This window comes from Python bivittatus, unplaced genomic scaffold (genome assembly GCF_059951505.1).
Source record: "Python bivittatus isolate LINGU-HERP-01145 unplaced genomic scaffold, Pbiv_v1 ctg000080_np1212, whole genome shotgun sequence".
Taxonomy (NCBI): Eukaryota; Metazoa; Chordata; class Lepidosauria; order Squamata; family Pythonidae; genus Python; species Python bivittatus.
In genome coordinates, this window is record NW_028277035.1 from 342193 (window position 1) to 363510 (window position 21318).

The following is a 21318-nucleotide window of genomic DNA, read 5'->3' on the forward strand; positions in this document are numbered from 1 at the left end:
TCCTTCTTGAGCAACTAAATTGTAATGGAAAAACAAGAGTCCTCCAGATCCTTCTGATGGACAGCTACACAGTCAGGGATGACTGTGAGGGATGTTGAGAATTGAACTGAAGCAACTTTTGGAGGCCTGCAAGTCTGCCCTTCCCAATCTCCACTTTTCTTGAACATTGTGTTTCAGATTTTGTAAACCTTTAATTAATTTCTCACTGCTCTGGTATGAATGACTAGAAATATGGAGAGTCCTGTATTTGGTATGGCAATCAAACCTCTGCTACTGCTCCAACTCCAGAATTCTGTCAGTGAAGAATTTTGAATACAGGTAGTCCTCGCTTAATGACTGTTCATTTAATGATGGCTTGAAGTTACAACGGCCTTGGAAAGGGTGCTTTACGACCTGTAAAGCACTTCCAGCTGTTGTAAAACGTCACACTGCCCCTGTCTCGTGGTCACATGGCCACATTTCAGGCATTTGGCAACCAGCTCACATTTATGACCAGTTGCCAAGCACCCTGCGATCATACGGTTGCCATTTGCAATCTTCTCTGCCGGCTTCTGGAGAAGGTGAATGGGGAAGCTGGCAGGGAAGGTTGCAAGCAGAGGGAACAGAGGGGAGCTGAAATACTTCTGCAGGAACAGAGCTCAAATCCTGAAGATTTGAGCTCCGTTCCTCCAGCCCCACAAAGGATTTCCCCTCTGTACAGGTGCTCCCTTCAGCGCGGAGCCAAAATCCTTTAGCAGGCAGCTCTTTTGCTCCATCCGCTTAAGGACCCACCCGGGAGATCACTTAACCGCAACTGGGAGTGCCTGGATTGCAGTCATTGAGCAAAGCAGTCACGTGGGCATCTCCCTTAATGACCACTTTGCTCAACAATCAAGATTCCAGTCGCAATTGTGGTCATTAAGCAAGGACTACCTGTATTGAAATGACTGTCATGTACATGTCTGCTTCAAAATTCACTATTATATTCAGTAGCTTACTCTTTGTAAGCTCGCATAAGATGGCAGGTTTAAGATTCTGAGACAATTGACTTTTATAGGTATAAATTCATTTTATTTAGGCAGCTTTTTGCAGTTTACTTTTTAATACATTTATTTGTTTTCTCTAAGCCAAGTAGAATTGTGCTAAAAGCTGGGTTAAAACAGATTTTTAAAAATGATTAAAAATGTTTTTAATAGAGTAGAAGGCAAAGGAAAACACAGCTGCTAGAGAAATGGCTATTACCATTCTGAAAGTACTTGACCAACATTCTTTGCCATCAGTTCTTAACAGAACGAGCATCTCTTCCTAGTTGTACAGCAGAGCTTTACTCTTATTTTGTTAGCATAAACCAGCCTTGGTGTCCTTTCGATATGACAGACCATACTTTCCAAGGCACATGGCCACTGGAATTCCATTTCAACATCTGCTCAGGACTCCAGGTTGTGCAACACTGACATCACCAGAACGACGTAAGAAAAACCCTACTTGGTCAAATTGAAAACCGTTCACGTCTAGCATCTTGTTTCTTCCAATGGCGTACCAATGTCTCTAGGAATCCCACAAGCAAGGCATGAGAGCAGCAGAACCTTCACCTTTAAAGCCATATGAGTTGGTGATGAAATCTCATCTTATGGCAGCAAATTCCATGAGTAACTAGACGTTTTAAGTTATTTCCTCTTATGAAAGCAGGTATGCCAATAGAATCAACTACTGCGCTATACAATTTTTTGAAGTTTCAGAGTGTGGGTGCAGAATACATATAACTTAAGTTTACTTATTGTAATTATAAAAAACCAACATGCTTGGAGATCTAGCTGTTGAGCTAGACTGCAGCACCTAACCAATTTTGGGCTCAGAAGCTAACTAGCATCAGATCTGGTTAGTAGTCAGATGGGAGACTTCTAGAAAATACTAGGACTACATAAACATGGAACTGGTATCTCCAAAGCGGTAGGTTAGGAAAAGAATGGCCCAAAGTCCATTGACTTGAAAAGAAAAAGAAGAAAAGGTCTATAGTTTAAACCTTCTTGTGACACATAAACAGTTTGATTCCTGAATTCTGCAGCAGTCAGACATTTTGTTTACGCATTATCTCTGCAATAAAGTAACGTTTGAGTCATCTCAAGTCTGTGAAGCTTCTGCTGTTTGCTAATTACTGAATATGGGATTGCATTTCTTGGGCCGAAACGTTTATTGTCATGCCTAGTGTGAAATCTGACAGCAATAAAGCCAGCTTCTTAACTTTTGGATTTAAATTTCCTGACACTTGGAATAAAGAATTTAGGATATGTTTGATAACTGGGCAAAAGACAAGCTAATTATTATAATCTGATCAAGAACTTCCAGTTCAGCAAGGAACAGGAGATATTTTATTTGGCTCTTTGCAAACTATTGACTGAAATTGAAATTTTGCAGAAAAATAGCATTCATTGAATAACATTTGTGATAAAAACTTTCACAAAGAACCAATCTGAGAAATATTCATTCTCACAAAGCACTATAGAGAATGAACTAGTTCTATGAACTAAACTTGTTCCCTGTGCCCCACCTTGCTCATGTTTTATGCTGTGGCTATATTATATTTTACTCAGCTGTAAAATATATATTACATGCTAGTTTGTTCATTTTGGCTTATTAAATTTTGTATCAAATATTTCAAGTGTAAATCTGGATGGAATCCAGACCCTAGTATACGATGTGGATAGATGTCTTTGCAAGGTGTCCTTAAAAACATGTCCTCCTAGTATCATAATGTGGGAATGCCAAAAATAATTAGACACACAGGTCCTGTCAGTATTTGGTCATGGGTACTCTCACACAGATGTGAACGAATGACTTAAAAATCTTTCTTTAGGAAATAGGATGCTCAACATCTGGAATGGACCAGAAACTATATCTGAATTAAAAAGTTATTTTGAAAATAAATTCAGATAAAAGGCATATGAGCAGAAGAGACAAATTCTCTCACAGCTACCTGGAGATCACATTCATGATTGTCAATAAAAATGTTGGTTCTATCAAAATTCATTATCAAGCAATCAATTTGTTCTCAATTAGGAAGGGAATTAGAAAAACAGAAATTATTCCTGTAGTCCTGGCAAGCTCAATAACATGCATGTTATCAGACCTGGAGGATAGGTTGAGTTTGTTTTATTGCAAAAGCAATTATTCAGAATATATCTGAGGTGGGATTAACTATGAATTATTAAAAGCTTAAGCGTATTTATATGTTATTCATACACAAATCATTTATATTCTTGCTGATCAATTAATTTTGCATGTTATGGCTGGCAATGTGGCAAACCTTCCAGCAACATTAGCTATCCCTAAATAGCCCAGTAAAGCCCCATCTCTTATATCTGACATTAAGACAAGGGAAGAGAACCTGTGGCCTGCCTGATATTGCCAAATATCCTTTGTAATCTGCCATTCAGGGTTGGGGCTGCTGGGAACTGTAGTTAACATCCGGAGAAGTTTCTCTTCAAAGTAAAAATGTTAATTGCTGTTGCTCTAACTGGATAAACCACAAGCATGTTTATGAAGTCTGGAATTCTGCAGACCTGTGTTAAAAGTCAGTGATGGCTGGCAGTTCTTTGAATGGTGGTGATTGAAAATATTTCAGCAGTGACCTTCCTCCAGGTAAATGAAGGCCATCTCCATTCTTGCCCAGCTACATTCCCATGGAACTGCTTTAGTGCTTACTTGCATAGGTGGTAAGAGAGGATGAAACACATTGTTCCCTATACAACAAGCAATACATCTGAACCACTCTTGACAAGTGCTCTGGGTATAGACATCCACAGGCCAGACAAAGGGAGGGAGGCATAATGCATGTGGCATGACGTTACAGTGCAACTTAAGTTCCTGCATCAGACATCATGACACAAGTATGTAATTGTATCATTTGAGTGACATGATACACGTCATTTTGACATCATCATGCCTTTTTAAAAATGCTGCTGCATCAGTGGATGTTTACATGGGATGTTTTTCATTTCCCTCTCCCCCGAACATTTCTGCCCTCTCAACGATTCTTTAGGATTGGCCAAACAGGAGGAAAAACACCTACTCCTTGAGCATTGAAACAAGAATCCTTACTTTAACTCAGAATTGATAATGATCAGATAGCACAAAAGTCAATTGCAACAGTAGCAATATATATAAATAAAAGAAAAATTTGAAGGGCAACTGATGTTTTGTGTACATTAGTGCTTAGCCATGCAGTCCCATTCAGGTTCCCCCTTGCTTAAACTGAAAAACTAAACACCTAAAAGGAGCACATCGTACACTGTAAATTAGCAAGCACATCTGGATTTTTTATTGGCCTCCTATTCTCCCCTCACACCCATTATTCTATATAGGTTGAAAATATGTATTGGTATGATTGTATTGTATTTAATTATAGGCTAGAAAGCCCCAATGATTGTCCTGCATTGCTCTCCATGGCTGGCCCTGACTTCTCTCCCATTCCAGCTGAATCAATGCTCCACAGTCGTCATGCCCCACAGATGCAACTTGTATTGGCGTGCTGAGTGAAATCTTTAGTTAAGACACAGCTGGCAATTGGGATATTTATGCTGTACTGCCACTATTCTAGCTTTCTGGTTTATACCACATCCATCAATATCCTAGGAGGACCCTGGAAGGAGAGGTTCACTGAAAATAAGTTTACACATCTTTCCAACATTTTCAAAACAACTCTAAGCTTGAATGAAAGGCATCTAGGCCATCAAGCCCAGTATTAACATTTCTCATGGATAGAGTTCCCGAACACGTTAACAAAGCCCTTCTATCCTTTGCCACCATTCAAGATACCCCAAGTTTTCTCATGCATTTCACAAAGTTCATTCAAGTGTTCTGGACTGGATTTGCTGTTGCTGAGTTCCACGTTTTGCAGACTGGATTTCAGGATTGAGAGGCAGGCACTAGGAAAACAAAGCCTGTGATCAAATATGCAACAAAGGGACCATCCAAGGTAAAAATCAGAATGTCCATCATGTTCCCCTATAAGTACGGAGTTCACAAAGAAAAGTTTTTTGGATCAAAGCTGTCAGATGCAGAACAGCAGTGATATCAGATTTCATATAGAGTAACAAATAGGAACAGCAAGAACTGTCAGCTCTTAATGTAAAGCGTGGCAGCATTTTGAGGCCTTTTAGAGCCTAGCTAGCCTACTTATTCAGTACATGTTTGATTTAGAAGCCAGAGGAGTTTGGTCAGATATTTTTAGAGGGCTGGAGTTTATGACTCTACTCCCCATCCCTTTCATGGATCAGCATTCTTGCCACCATATCTACACAATGCAGTCATTGTGTTTGACTGCTTTTTTGTTTTGATTTCCTTCTGTGTAGCTCATTCCTACTCTGTACTGGTCCCTCGCTAAATCTCAGAATATCCAAAGCTCACAAGCAAATTAAAAGATGTGTAAGAAGAACATTGATGAAAGTGTGACTGAGTGGAAACAGCAGGAAATGGAAAAGATTTCCTTTAGGCAACCCAGTGAAAGTGACTGTAGCAAAAAATCAGAACTTCTCCCCTTGCATATAGCATTGCAGAATTTGCTGAGCTCTCAAGATTTCCAGGAATGAGACTGTGCCCCTGTCATGCAGGAAGTAAAGCTGTAAGCCTTGGCAAATATTTGTGCATTTCCATGCAGACTACAAAATAATTTCTTTCCTTCACACTGAAGAAAGTAATCTTCTCGAGTTTTTGTTTTGTTTTGTTTGATTTAGTCACTATTTGTGCCAACATAAAAGCAGGAGAGCAGAGATCCTTGGAAAAAGAAATGCCCTTCTACAGAACTGCCCTCCCACCTCCTTTTTAATCCATCAAAACAAGATGTCCCAACTACTATCAACAGCCGACTACAGGCAATGTTCAACATGATGGGACAGTTGGTTTTTTGTATCTCATTGAGCAAGGAGATTCATGCTGAGTCTCTTTGATCAGAGCTTCCAGGGAGATGCTTGCTTGCATCAAAACAAATGTGCTTTGCACAGGAGGTCCTCCATAACAGTTGGGGAAGGAGTAATGGATATATCACATGTTACCAACCAAGTCTTCTCAGAGAAAAGGGTTCATACTGCTTTGTGAAGCTAGTGGTGGGGGGACTGAGCCAGAGAGTGGTAGGAGAGGTTGAGGCAAGTTGCTAGGTAGCTCTGGAAAAGGCCCTGCTCCAGCCTGAGGGAAGGCACTCGCAGAGGCTGGGAGAGTCATTGTTGAGGGGATGCTACTGAGTGGAAGAGGGAGAGAAGCACTGTAGGTCATAGAGTTCATTGGCACTCCCATAGGAACACTAGGCACTGGGGAGTTGGTCCGCATCTGGTTGAGAGTTGGTTTGGGCTGATCAGTGTTGAATGGGTTGGTAGGTGAAGGGGCACTGAGTCCTAGAAAAAACAGAAATATGACTGTCATCTTGATTTCCATTAAGAATTTCAGTGAGAAATTGAATGTCCCCGCCATCAAGTGATTCTGCAAAAGAAATTGGCAAGTTTCAAAGAAAACCCATCATTTTCTTTATTGTCAAATAAGAAAAATGTGGAAAAGCATCTCATCAGTATTTCTGAAGGGCAACATTTCCCCACAGGTCCCAAGGGTATTTGGTTTCAAGACCTGAAATACCAATAGGCCCCAAGGCAAAAGTCACAAACCTTACTTCATCCGAAGACAAATATAGGCATTCTGAATTTTTGGACAAGGATTGAAACCTATGAAGAAATGGGCCCAGTGAAAAGGAGAACAAAGAGGAAGGGTGTGGCAGGGCCTAGGTATAGAATTGGGTCACACAAAACTGCACTGCAAGCAAGAGTCTATAGACTCCTTTCGACATTTGTGCAACATCCCATGTTGTTGTTCCTGCCTATGCAACCTACCTGCCAGAAATGGATTACGTGACTTCAGGCTCTGGGGGACTGTAACCAAGGAGTCCAAATTAACCAAGGAAGAGGCGTTGGGGCCAAGAAAGGTCTCTGGTGTTTTGCTGTCTTTCTTCTCCTTTGAGTCAGGTAAAGAATCTCCTAAACTTGCAATATCAAAAATGTCTTTATTTTTGATTCCATTCTCCCTGGTGCCTGGAATAAGGTCACCAAAGAGGTCCACATCTACAAGAGAGAGAAAAAAGAAAAAAAAGAAAAAAGAAAAAAGGGAGGGAGGGAGGGAGGGAGGGAGGAAGGAAGGTTTTATTTTATTCTTCATTGATGACGTGGTCCCATTGCTTGTTCCCCACTTCCTTTTGGTTTTTGATGATTTAGTTATATATTTACCCATTTCTGAAATGCATCTTTTACCAAAAAAAAAAAAAGACAAAACTAAAAAGCCTAGGCATTTAAAAAAAAAATGGCAGGCTTCATATAGAGCCGTGATAAAACCGTGTTTATTGGATCAGAAGAGGCACACTATAAAAGTCAGTTCTCAGACTCATAAAGGTCCTGGAGGCTTATGTAAACAGCCAGCTGCAAGTTTCACTGTTATCAGTGAAAAGACCCACCTTCATGCCAGATCATAGGAAGATGAATAGAAAGAAAATCAGAAAGTGCGTGCCATAGTACAAGGGAATATTAGTTCTAAACTGAAAATAGATCAGTTGCTGGAATTATTGTAACCTCTTCCTTTCATCTCAATAAATCTTGCTAAAGAAAATTCTTTGAGAATCTTGCTTGGGGAAGAATAATTCTTGTTTTAGGTAGCTGCCAAAGAAGCTGACACAATTTTTTCTAGTTTAAAATTGCATTGCCACCATCCCAAAATGGTACGCTTGGAGTTCTTATACTGTGGTTATCTCCTGTCTTAGTGTTTTTTCTCTGATAGTGTAATCTTTTAGGTATGTAGCTGTATTATATTCTATCTTTCATTTATTCAGAGGACAAATGGTTTACAAATAACCAAAACTTCAGTTAACAATAATAAGATATAAGTTGTTTGTTTGTCAGTACATCAATAGAAGAATGTTTATTTACAAAATGACACTTTACCGTTTCACAAGGACCTCTAGTGTCTTGTCTTATCTTGTCATCTCTTTTCAATATACTGGAAATATCCCTTTTTCCTCTCACTTGTCTGCTACATTTCTCCTCTCTTATCCTTTCCTTCTCCTTCCAAGTTACCTTTTTACCTACTTTATATATAAGAAGTGTCCTGTTAAACCTTTACATAATTATGTTGCTTTGAATAAAAGGAACAAGCTATCTTTTTATCACAAGGCCAACAATGTTAATGGATCAAAAAATTTACAAACTAGACATTCTCTTTTAGCAAATAAGATTAAATTAAATTAAGTTAAAAATAGTTTCTTGCACTTATATATCCCCTGATCAAATTGTAACTGTGGTTCAGAGGAATTTAGTTGACTTTATTGGAAGACCTTTAAACCTATTATGCCAAGTATATAAATATCCCAGTTGCAATGTTTCAGTTAAACATTTCCAATGTATTTGATAGGATGAAATGGAAGTTTCTGTGCAAACTTTTACTGTATGTGCCGTGGGTTTGATTATAATTTTGTATCTATAACTAAGCAACTATATTTGCCTTCTAAGATAATTCTTAATAAGCAATATTAATTAATATTGCAGGAATAAAATGGGATGTCCTCTCTCCTCATTCTTGTTTATAACTGAACCATTAGCAGATAATATCAGCTATTACAATGATATTCAAGTAGCAAGTGTTAAAAACCAACATGTATTTGATTAATATATTTACTGATGCTATAGCAATTTTCTTCAATCACCATTCCCAGTTACAAAATAGCTTAACCAAGTGGCAGAACCAGAAGTTAATATAGAAAATCCAGCAATTATATTAATCAACACTAACATTAATTATGCAAGTATGCTTGAGGACTTCTGACCAATAGGAGAGATTCTTAGGAATTGTTCTCACAAAGATGTAGGCCAGCTAAGGAAAATAAATTCTGATCCATTGTTGATAAGCACTAAGCAGGTTTTGTACTCCTTAAAAAAAAACATTACTATGGCGTGGCAAAATTGCAGCTGTCAAAGTGGCATTATCAGAATTATTTTGTTTCAGAAACTGCCAATTTGACTTCCCAGTGTTGACAAAACAGTTCAGTAGCACCAGCCATTTGAGGAAGAAATCTAGGCTTCAGCAAGCAATATTGTATAACTATAAAAGTGAAGAGGGCTGAGAATAATAAAATAGTATTATGAATGTTTTCAGTTACATCAATGAATACCCATAATTAGTACTCTCCTGCGTCCAGTGGGTTCAGATAGAGCTGGCTTTGGAATCACCAGAAATCAGTCCAGTAATACAGGGCTTAACTGAAATATTGCTACTGGGGTATTTATATACCTGGCATAAATCAATTCTGTTCTTAATAAATTCTACAAAAAAGTTATCCTGTATTATCAATCTCTGTCCAAAATCAAAGGTAACTATTTGGCATACAGAAAAAGTATTAGCACCCTTTGCTACCTTTCTTAAAATGTATAATTTTTAAATATAAAATGAAAATGACCAGCTCAAAGATTAAGAGCACAAGAACCTATGCAGACTTGGAGACATGATCATTAATGGTCATTCTGTACCTATTGAGTTATATATGAAATAGAAACTGGAAAATGTTCAGTTCTGTTCTCTTATGGAGATAGTTCCAGTCAGAACTTTTATTTAAAAAGCCTTTCCATTTCTCTTTTGCAGAACGTAAGATTAAGTTCAGCCAACATGTGTGGTTAGAGTTAGAGCTTTTAAAAAATTAAAAGCAGTTATATTACACTATGAAACAGATGCTCAAAACTTTATCAAAATAATTTGAAATGTAATTTAGGAATAGAAACAGAAGGAGCTGAGTGGAATGCCATCTGGCCCAAACCAAAAAAAAAAAAAAATAGGAGGAGGAAGGAATATTAGGGATGTTTGCCACCTTGTGTTATTTATAAAAATAAGAAAGGCGGGATAAAAAAAATCTTTAAAAAAATCCTTTAATGCCATTCCATAGATGGTAACTTACAGTTCTTCACATGCATTCCATTTATCATTGATGATATTGTTACCCTGGATGGACTGTGGCCACTTCTTTTCATTTGCGGAGGTCTTTAGGGCATTCTACTCTAAAGCATTTGCCGAAATGGCTAATATAGCACAGCAACTTGTAGAGACTGATCTGCTACTCAGATTTTTATACTGTAAATACTGGAGCCTGCCCATTATTAATTAATTAATAATTAATTCATCTGTTATCACGGACAGCCCAAAACATGGTTGCATGATAGGAAATGGATAGAGGAATTATCTGTGCCTGTTATCTCAAAATATGAGGCACTGCATTGATGGCAAGGCTAATGCCATGGCACAGATCTATATGACACTCATCCTATCAGAACTGTTTTGAAGTCATCTCATTTCCCTTTATACAAGGAATAGCAATCTGGCAGTACATTGCCATCTTCTTCACACTTCTCTTCTTGGAGAGGTACCTACTTCAAAGGATATTAAAAATGACTCTGAAGACTTGCAAGCAGATAAGGCAATCCTTCCCAGTTGGCCAGCCAGCAGCCCCCACTGCCCAAGCAGCAATGAGATTCCATTCATGCAGATGCATCATTGGAAGCTTTTAAAAAGCTTCTTGCAGGATGAAGGGAATGGGAAGTACACAAAAAGGGAGATGAGAGCTAAACTAGGTCAGAGGAAGAAGTGTGACTGAAGACTGACTCCTGCATGGAAAGCACTTCTCTGAGTATGGGATATCTTGTGAAATGAAAACTAGGGTGGCACTACTTCTGGTTTTGACACCATCCTCCTTCGCTGACCTCAAAGATTGTAAGAAAGGCTGGACCTGGTTATTGTTTAGATGAGAGACCCCCAGAAAATTCCAAGGCTGTAGAGTGGACTGGGAAGGTAAAAAAAACAGCAACAAAGAAGAAAGTGTAAAACACTTTCATATTTCTGCTAGGACAACTGTCCATGTAGTAACCAGAAGTTGGTTTTAGCTTTTTATTGTCAGCAAACTCTGTCAAAATTCTGAGATCAAAATGTGCAGGAAGAACCTGCATCCACAGTTATTGGAAACATTTCCTCCCCAAGAATACATAGGATCACCCTTCTCCTTTCCAGATGTACTTTATAGCTCCTATCAGGTTTGTCCAATGGGCGTGTTGCCTGGGGTTAACAGGCGTCATGTCCAAGGAAGGATGTAGTTGGGAATGGCTGCATTAGCACTTTGCTTACCTACAGAACCATTGGATTTCACAGATGATGGAGCCTGGGAACTTTCATGTTCTGGTTGATCCACAGGTTCAGGTAATTTTGCAAATAAGTCAAATGTACTATTGCCTACAGAGAAGTAAAGACAGAAAAAAAGTCCAGTTACCAGCCCCATTCTTGCTTTGTTCTCTCTCTGCCTTTCTCAATATCACTACCATCAGTAGTAGTACTGATATTCATGCTTATCCTTCACACACTATGCAAGGGAAGCTAAGGAAGGGATAGATTTCCTGTCCAGTACTAAGACCTAGAAAAGAGATACGTTTCTCCTCTTCCTCCACTACCAGTTTGTTACTTGAATACTCAGCAGAAGTGAGAGTGAAGTTGTGCATGGAATTGTCTTGTTTTACATCAAGACCAGACATCAAGAACCAAACATCTTTACAGTAATAAGGAAGCAGAGAAAGATGCATGCCTAATCCCATATGGCACTGGACTGTTTCACTTCTGTTTCTGAAGACAGCTAGATAGGCATTTAAGTGTCTTTCATTTTAGTCATAATTAGAAAGGTCACACAACTTGCCACTTAAGAACTCAACTGGGACAATTGCAGGTCACTCTTGCAAAGCAGACACTAGTAATTCATCATGTTAAGTGGTCTTAAAAACTGCAGGTGATTTTTTTAAAAAATTCATTTGATTTATATCCCATCTTTTGTACAGGAGCTCAAGGTGTCATTGTTAGTGCTCCCTCTTCCTATTTTTCCCTACAACGACATCCCTGTGAGATAGACTAGGATGAGAATGATTAGCTCAAAGTCACCCACTGTAGAGGACATAAGGAATGGACATTGAAAGACAGGAGAAAGAGCAGCTACCACAAGCACAGTCAGACTTCTAAGATTCTGTTACTATTGCTGTTACTTTTACTACAGTAAAAGTAGTCCTAACCTACAGTATATGGCACTGGTTTCTGAGCCTGGTCTACCTTGTTGGGCTGACATCCAGTGGCTGAGGGTAGACTCAAACCTGTATCTCCCCACTTCTTGTCCAACACCTTAACCACCCCACCATACTGGCTCTCTTACCAGGGGCGGAGGAATTGTCAGCAGAACCTCCCCAGGGATCAGCAGCGGAAGTAACACCTGCAGAGAGTGGAGCAGGTGGTGACTGTTTTCCCCAGGTATCTGAAGATGGGACACCTGAAGGCAATGATTTTATCCCCCATGGATCAGAGGCAGAAGAGACAGGAGGAAGATTCCAGGGGCCAGAGGAAGCTTGACTGGTAGAAGCGTGAGTCAGAGGATCCTCCGAAGGTAATGGCGCCCAAGGGTCTGCAGCAGGACCCCAGGATGTTCCTGTTGATTCCACAGAAGATTTGGTATCTGAAAGGAGCAAGCAGATAGAAAACAGTCTATCAACATGGAATCAGAAATAGGGAATGAATCAACTAAGAAGCAGATATAACTTGATGAAGTCAAGATTGAATAAATGAGTCAGATCAACCTTAGAGATGCCCCTTGATGAAAGACATCTTAGCTGATTCATTCTATGAGCTTTAACTGATAAAACCTGCATATATATGTATAAGAATACATGCTAAAGGGGGAAAGTAATGTCTAGATGTCTAAATGCTATATACAACCTCTGAGTTCAAAAGGAGTAATCTGAGGGGGGGAAATAACTTAACTTTAAAGGTATTCCTGTAATAACTCATTTTTTAAAATAAAGATTTTTAAAACTCTCTCTCACATACACAAACACAATGTATACAAAATTACAAAAATCAATTGAATTTTTTTTTATTACATAACAGATACTGCAGCTCAAGGCAGGATCACACAATAAGGGCTTAACATTGACCCCAGCTGCTCAATAGCATGAATGGAATGGAAGAACAGAAAAGAGAAAGGAGAGAACAGGTTCAAAGCTTCTTACTATTATGCTCCCAAGAACTGGACAAGGACAGAGCTGAAGGAGAGAAGTCTGTGTCAACAAATCGAACAGTGCCCCCACCTGGAATATCCCATGGGTCAGCAGAAGTGTGGGTAGAGGTGACTGGTGCTGGTCCAAAAATGTCTGCCAGCTCCAACACAGAAGACTTGAAAGATACAAAGGAATACCATATATTAGAGCTTATACTTCTATAGTTCCTATAGAGCTTAGACGAATATGAATGATTCAACATACACCAAGAATATAGCCATTTTTGCAAAGTATCAAAGAAACAAAAGACATCCCCTTCATCTCCTTAGGCATGGCACTGGCATTCCTTTGCTCCTGAAGTGCGTTTTCTGATGGGGTGTTTGTATTGCTCCAGAATCAGCTTCACACCCAAATGATCTCATGGTGTCATCTGCATTCACAGCTGGGAGGTGGGAATCATTGGACAAATGCACAAAACATGAACTAACCTTATGAGTGTTGACCGAATGCCATTCTGTGCATTCCCCTATTGCACAGCTGGTAGAAAGAACTGATTGGCTCATGCAGTGATCTCAGCCTTGTGAGTTGGCTTCACACTGCTTTCAAGGTACTGTGGAATGGAAATGATGGTGGCATTAACATGCCTGAAGACTGAGTGTTTCTGGAAATAATATTCTGCAGGGGACCACTTGCTGTACAGGCTATGGAATATGAGAACAGTTTATGCTTATCAGAGGCTGGAAACTGCCAGTCTGAACTTGGTAGGAATAAATGAATATGAACAATATGCCTGGCTCTAGAACAGATACACCTGGAGAGAGGGAAATTGTCTGATAATTCACCGTCACAATACCAGAGGTAGCAACAAAACATTCGCCTGCCCTATCTTTGGTATTTTATTCTGCCAATACAGTAGATGAGTGAAGTATGGGTGGATAGGAAGAAAAGAAGTAAAATAAGCCTGGATAAATTCCACTGAAACAAAAAGCATGGAAACCTAAGAGTATTTCCTCATGCTACTGTGCAACTATCCTCATTTTTGCAACCATCCTCCCTTTGATAGTTAAGCACTTCCATTCTATCAAGGCTTTATTGCTTCATGTTTTGCCCTTTCCCAAAGTTCTTTGGGACTGGACCCAGTTATTCTATAACACCCATATAGGCAGGGATAAGTAAAATCAGAGTTTCATAAGCTTTTGTGGAATTAAGGGCTCAGAGTCTTTGCAAAACTTGTGGCATGACAGGATGCAGCATCTGAGTCAATATTTGCTAATCTACCACTTAACCAATGAGAATTGGAGCCAAAATCGCCATCAAAAACTTCAGCTCCAAGCTACACAGTTTGCAATTCCACCTGAAGATAACACATGGGGAATATAAATTTGCATACTTCGAAGCAGGCATTATAACATGCCTGCCACTGGTTCTTCATACCTGTTTTTTCTTTGCCTTATCATCTTCTTCAACTTCCTCAACACCCAGGTTACTTTCTTCCAGTGCCTTTTGCAGTAGTGAATTTTCTCCTTTCCATGCCCTAACTTCCTGCAATCAGAATAAACACATGCCTGAGCCAAGTACCAGAAAGTGGAATGATTATTTCTGAAAGGCAACAATCATCATTCAGGTATTACCATGTGAATTTTTAGTAGCAATCACTCTTTTAGTTTCCATATATAATTTAAGTTAAGGTACTCCCTGATAAGGTTAGTCTTTAGAACCATGAAAATTAAAATTATTAATTGGAAAAGAATCAGAAGGCAGAAGAAAATGGATACAGCAGGGAGTGATAGCAGGAAGGAAGAGGTCTAGAATTCTCTCACCTAAAAATGTCACAGATTCTATGATAGGGGTCAGTAGCAATCTTATGCACAGTTTTTAGGAAATAAGTCCCACTGAGCTTGGCGTCTTGAGTTACTGTAAAGCAGATATGCTCAGGAGTGGTTTTGATAATTAGGTAAAGAGAAATGCTTGCACATTTTCACTTTGCCTGATTGATCTGATTGCCAAATCTTAAATTTGACAAATTCCAACATTTGATATTTTTGCCATTAGGAGAAAGAACCCATAGCACCATTCTTGGGTTCTGAGGCTTTGACATTTCTCATACAACACAAGATTTGATTCATATTTATGAAGGCTAACAACTTAACCTTTGCCACCTTAATAATTTCAGAATTTCAACAAATAAATGAGATTCCAAGGCTTTTGCCAAGTTAGCAATGTGTAGAATTTCTAGACCACTGGGATAGAGCAGCACTGTCCCAGAAAAAAGATGTGTAGGTAACAAAAAGCTGCCCCCTTTGAAGAGATGTGAGTTCAAGAAGAGGAAAGGTAAAGTGCCCTTTCACCACCTGGGCTTGGGGTACCTTCTCATGCTCTTGTTTGCTCAGGGTAAGCGCTATCTGTAATTGCAAATCTTCATCTGTGCTGGAGACTGGAGGAAGTGGCTGCTGATAACGAAGGAGAATTGGGTAAAAGTTTGCTCAGAGTTCTACATTCAATCATTTATTCTAGGTAAACAATCCACCCCCTTTTATTCTTTGTGGACATACAGCAAGTTGGTACTGAATTAATCTATTTTTCTTCATTTCAGTACTGAATTATGTAGCTTAATTTCTATTTTAGCCTTCTCTGCACTGGTGTACTCCAGAAGTGTTGGATACAACTTGAATAATGCCCATCCATAGCTATAAGAATTGATTCAACACATCTGGTAAGTATCACATTGGCTGATCTGTTGTTACATCAAGTTTGGAGTTCATCCACTGACGACACCAGTTTTATTATCAGGATTCTATTTTATCAAGGTTCAGCTGAAGTTTAACCCCCCTCATCAAAAACAGCACTGATCTTTCACCTAGATGTGGAAAAAAGAGAGAAATAGAGCTAAAGTCATCAGCATAGTATTTCTATCTGATGTTTAAAAGCCTAGGGGTGTCAAACTTCACACCAAGCACAGGAATAGTTCTCGGCTCTTCAGGAATTCAACCCCACATTTAATAACTAGCTAACCACAGAAGGTTTACAGATTTGACATGGCTACTTAAGTTGCTTTATTACAGAGAATTCATACATATACAGTATAACAGATCTGTCTACTGCAGAACACAAGAATCATGTGAAAGCTATAGAGACAGACAGACAGACAGACAGACAGACAGCTTCTTGGTTTAGTTTCTAGGCCTTTTCCTCCAACCCTTTTATGGACTTCTGACCATTTTTTTTCCTAACTTGAGCACTGGAGTCACTTATTCCAGGAGAATCAGTAGGATCGCAGTCTACATAAGTCTAGATAATCAACTTCTCCAGAAGTGCTTACAGTGCTGTCCATGTTATTTCAAATATTTCTATGCTGTCCTTCAATTTAAAATTCCCAGAAATTTATAATAGGGAAAAACTGAGACAGTTCACAAAGTTAGGGTGTAAAGATTTTTCTCCTAGTGGAGGAGGTACTGTGGCCTTCCATGAGACAGCAAGCGTATATTCTGCTACAGTTGAAATACTAAGTCTCCTGCCAAGCAGGTTGGCCAGTCTCCCATGATCTGCCAGCAGCCAAGAAGGACATGGGTTGAGGGACTTTTACTTCTAGTCCAGAATTTTCTTAGCTGCTTGGTCTTCTGGTGAAATCAACAAAAGCTGATCCAGGCAACCCTGCATAGCAGCATTTGGACAGCCAACCAGCCTGGACCCCAGGTGGCATCTAAGCCAGATTTGGATAACCCACAGGGTATCCCAGTCATGACAATGTGGGTAACTAAATATTTTGCAAAGAAGTCACAGGGGCTCACAAGCTGCATGTGTGATATCACCACATGATAACAGAGGCATCTGTGTATTCCCGATAAAGTCAAAAAACTTTTCCTGTGCTATTGGGCCAGTGTTACAAGCCTCGTATGAAGAAATGTTCCTATTAAAATCTATAAACATGAAATAAAAAGACACAATTAATAATATAGGAGCTGTGGCATTATTGCACCTGGTGTCTTTCTATGTATTTGTGCATGTAGCTTGGGGGGCGGGGTGGGGGGTTGCTGCATGTTGTAGCAACGTGGCTGGCTTTCCAAGCTAATGTAGCCTGAGACCTTGCTTCGCTGGCTGCTATGACCCCACTATCCTCTCTCCAGCTTGCAGTTTATCAAACGTCGTTCCAAAACTCAGTTCCCTCCAACAAGGCCAAACAGCAGGCAAACAGACTTTGGCACTAGTAGGTACAATCTGCTTTGTCATTATTTTAGACAAGGCATCGTCATGCTGTTGCTGTAAAAGATTGTCCCTATCCATTCCAGAGAAATAATATGTTCACACACCATCATTAATCTTGTTTTCTGAAGGATTATTGCTAGTATTCATGTAAATGTTTAATTCACAAAGGCTGCCCAGTTCTTAGTGGCTGTATTCACACATCCCACTAAAGAAAAATGTTTGGCTTTAGCTTAGCATGACATGTGAACCAGCCTTTCTAGTTCATAAACTGTTATTAATGACTTGGCATTATATGGCTGATATAACAAACCATTTTAAACCAGTATTTAGCAAAATGTGTCAATTTGCCAAGGTTTTTGACCCAATGTAGCTTTATTCTTTCTCAGGCAACTAGCTGAAGGTGACAGAAAGTTAGTCCACACAGGACACACTTCAGTTGCATTAAAAGGCAAGGTTAAGAGACAAATGGGAATATTTATCCAGAAGCTACATATTTGGTACTTGTATGTCTGCAACAGTTACAAGCACCAAAGCTAAATCACCATCTTTGTTTTCAGTACACTGATGAGACTCATCAGTCTGACTTCCCATTACTTCACAAATCATTCCTGCTCCCTCTTCCCTTTATTACAGTCATGGCAAACGTTTTGGGCTTGGTGTGTCAAAAATTCGGAAAATGCCTAATTCAACTGTACTGGCATGCCATACACACACAGACCCCAAACAAAAGAGAAACAATTCTTTACATATTCATTTATTTAAAAAGAATACAGTCCAATCACATGTATTGTTATGTATTATTTAAAGAAACATCAAATGATTATAAAAATGAAATACGAGTAAAACAAATTCAATCTCTTTGGTAACACAAACAGGGAGAATAGTTGTTGTCGGGTGTTAGTGAATGCTGGCATGTCACCCAAAATGTTGTGGCATGTCACTTTTGACATGTGTGTCATAGGTTCACCATCACTGCTTTCTTATGTTACCTTCTAGCCTCCCTGAGATGTAGCTCTCCATATCTTCCAACTGAGATTATAAGAAAACAATTTTTACAAAGCCATGCCATTAACTGATGCCAAAGGTGGAATGTGAGACCAATATACAGTCTAATGCCAGCCATTCCATCCACTGAACTGATCCTCAGAGAAGATATGATGCTATTATGTATTGCTGAAGCTAACTAGAATTTGTCATTGCCAGACTACTCAATGCCAGGAAATTCATTAGAACCTTACTCATGAAACTCTGCCTTATTTCTGCTTCTGGAAACTATCTACTAAATATGTAGGAATGTCTGAAACTGCCTTAGACCACAGGTCCCTCTACTGCCAACACTGAGCAGCAACCACTATCTAGAGTTTCAGGATGGAGCTTTCTATCTTTCCTGGGGACTGAACCGGAACCTGCTGAACCGAAGCACATTTACTATTATTAAGACAAAGGTGGAAAGATCCCACTGCTTTAGATCTTGAGTTCCTCCATCAAACCAGATATTCTCCAGTTTTTCAGTTATCTGCTTTCTTCAGACTTCTGCTGGGTCAAATAATATCAGAATCCTTCCTATTAAATATGCCTAGGAGAATCTGTTCCATAATGTATTGTTTAATTGTTGACAGTGATAATACAGAATGTTTGTAGGAACTTGATGAGCTTGGACATTTTAATCCTGTACAGTACATAATTGTTTTCTTCCTTCTCTAGAACCATAAGAATGTTTTTCTTTTAGTGGTGGTAAAGGGGCAGAGTTACTTTTTTTAAAAAATGGCAGCAAATTTATACATGGACAAACATGGATCCCCTTTTACTGTTCAACATCTAAAAATGCAAGATCAGCAGACTGAAATGGCCATACATGCAACTGTGCCAAATCAGTTTCTTTCTTTTTTTCTTCCCTTCAAAGTAGGTAAAGATTAAAATAATAGCTAAAGCCTGAGTTGGGATGTGAAGATAAGTGAGATTGTGCATAGCATTTCCCTTGTTACAGCAATGGATTCAGTGATAAGGTTGGTATATCTGAGGTACTAATTTTTCCATTATAGGTTCTTGAATATAGCCCAAATTGTGACGGGGCTTAAAGATACTCCACTACGAAGTTCAAATTTTATATAATATTTAGGCAAATACAGCAGCAAAAATTAATCATCTACATAGCTCTTCAGGGTAATGAAGTTCAGTTCTCTGTTATTGCTAGTCACTCTGCCACAGATACATTTTTTCTGTCTCTTTTCAAGATTAGAACACTTGACTTTTATTAAAAGTGTTGAAATACAGATCATGTCTGGATAACTTCGAGAATCATGGAAAAATATATCAGAGGATGGGAAGTCTTTAACAGTACACAAATCAGATTTAATTTCATTATTTTGTTAGGGAGGAAGTGAGGATATAAATTAGAATGAATGAATGAATGAATGAATGAATGAATGAATGAATGAATGAATGAATGAATGAATATATAACAGAATAGGTCCACAAAACAATCATTCTGATATAATGACTAGGTTCACGACCAATCTGTAATGTGACTTGTTTGGATTTTGCTTAGCATGTGTGAATTAACCCATTATAGTTTGTAAATCATAGTTTATGCCTTAGTACAATGTGTAAAGCAGGCCACAATGACTTGTTCCACAAACTGTAGTTAAAACAAATGTGTGAATCCAGCCATGGAGAATGCCTCTAGAACTTCCTTGTCCTGTTTTTCCCTCCCAAGCTGATCTAACTCAGTCAAGAATGGTTTCCTCAAAGATCCATGAAGGGTCTTCAGACATCTACATAGTTGAATAATATCAGATATTTAGTAGGAGTTATGACAACTTAAAATGCTGTTAAATGAGGAATGATCCTCCAGATAAATCCACCTATCAGGTCTTTAAAATAGCAATTTCAAATAATAGCTTCTGTACCTACATTGCTGTGAAGAAATATACATGCAAAGCTAATAGTAGAGCAATGTCCTGGGCCATGCAGGAAACTACACATCCCGGGCCCAGCTTCAATGTGTAAAACAGCACCATCAAAGCATCCTGCCTTATTCTGTGCTTTATTGCAAGCCTGTTCATCATAGGTGAGCTGCTTCATCCTTAAATAAACCAACCCAATAAGCCAGTGTTGTCCAAACTTGGCCACTTTAAGATGAGTGGACTTCAACTCCCAGAATTCCCCAGCCAGCATGGCTGGCTAGGGAATTCTGGGAATTGAAGTCCACTCATCTTAAAGTGGCCAAGTTTGGACAACACTGCAATAAGCAATAGAAACGCAACAAACTTCAAGCTAGTTATTTCATGTCCTAATGAAAGTAATCTCTCTAAGTATATAACCTGTCTATTCCTCGGCAGTCACTCTGGAATATTGTAATGATGTCCGTAATTTAATTTTGACTAATTTAAAATAATCAGAATTATTTTGGAAGGGAGAGAGGTTGATTATATGGGTATTATTTTTCTCAATGTCACACCATCTCGTCTGCACAGAATCTCAAAAATTCAGTATTCAGGAAAAATGAAAGGAGGTGCTGGAAGGGGAAGGGGAAATAATAGAATACGTAGTATGCATCTGAGATACACTCAGCTGAAAACAAGTTGCTGTGTAGCAGAATCAAGGACTATAATCAGTATTAGGCACCTCTGACCTGCTTCTAGATGTAATAATTAAAAATAATGAAAGGATATGACTACATCCCCATGATTATGCCATGGCTCAATAAACCTCCTGATGTCCTACTTATTTTGATGCACAGCTGAAGAGCAGGTTTATCTGTCTTTGCTAGGTTACAAGGTTCTTTAGTTCTTGCCACAATAACTCTTTCTATGCTTTTGTCAGTCCTTGAATCTCTTTGCTTCTGGATTTGTATAAGCACAGAGATGGCTCCTGCTGGCAGGAAAAAACCCCATGCTCTTCAAATAGTGTTCTTGTTTTAAGTCAGTCTTTTGAAGGATGATGTCCTCCAGATGTTAGTGGAATCAAAATCCAGTCTTAATTACAATCAAAGATCAGAGCACAAAGATATGCAATAAGTTTCAGTTAACAAGAAATAACATAGGGA

General features: G+C 38.9%; 1 protein-coding gene across 3 annotated transcripts in view; it reads right to left on the minus strand.

The window, feature by feature from the left end:
* Positions 1-1043: 1043 nt before the first annotated feature.
* The window catches only part of EPN3 (epsin 3), a 43484-nt gene continuing 23209 nt past the window's right edge, over positions 1044-21318 (minus strand). The window contains exons 4-10 of one of the 3 annotated variants that reach the window (XM_088133282.1): positions 15434-15514; positions 14502-14609; positions 13158-13242; positions 12230-12526; positions 11167-11271; positions 6852-7079; positions 1044-6365 (exon numbers count right to left, since the gene is read on the minus strand). In XM_088133282.1, coding sequence (XP_087989408.1) covers positions 6043-6365; positions 6852-7079; positions 11167-11271; positions 12230-12526; positions 13158-13242; positions 14502-14609; positions 15434-15514 — 1227 coding nt within the window. In that variant the 3' untranslated portion in view covers positions 1044-6042. Of the gene's footprint in view, positions 6366-6851; positions 7080-11166; positions 11272-12229; positions 12527-13157; positions 13243-14501; positions 14610-15433; positions 15518-21318 lie in introns of all 3 variants that reach the window. The other 2 variants (XM_088133281.1, XM_088133283.1) reach the window with 2 other exon arrangements.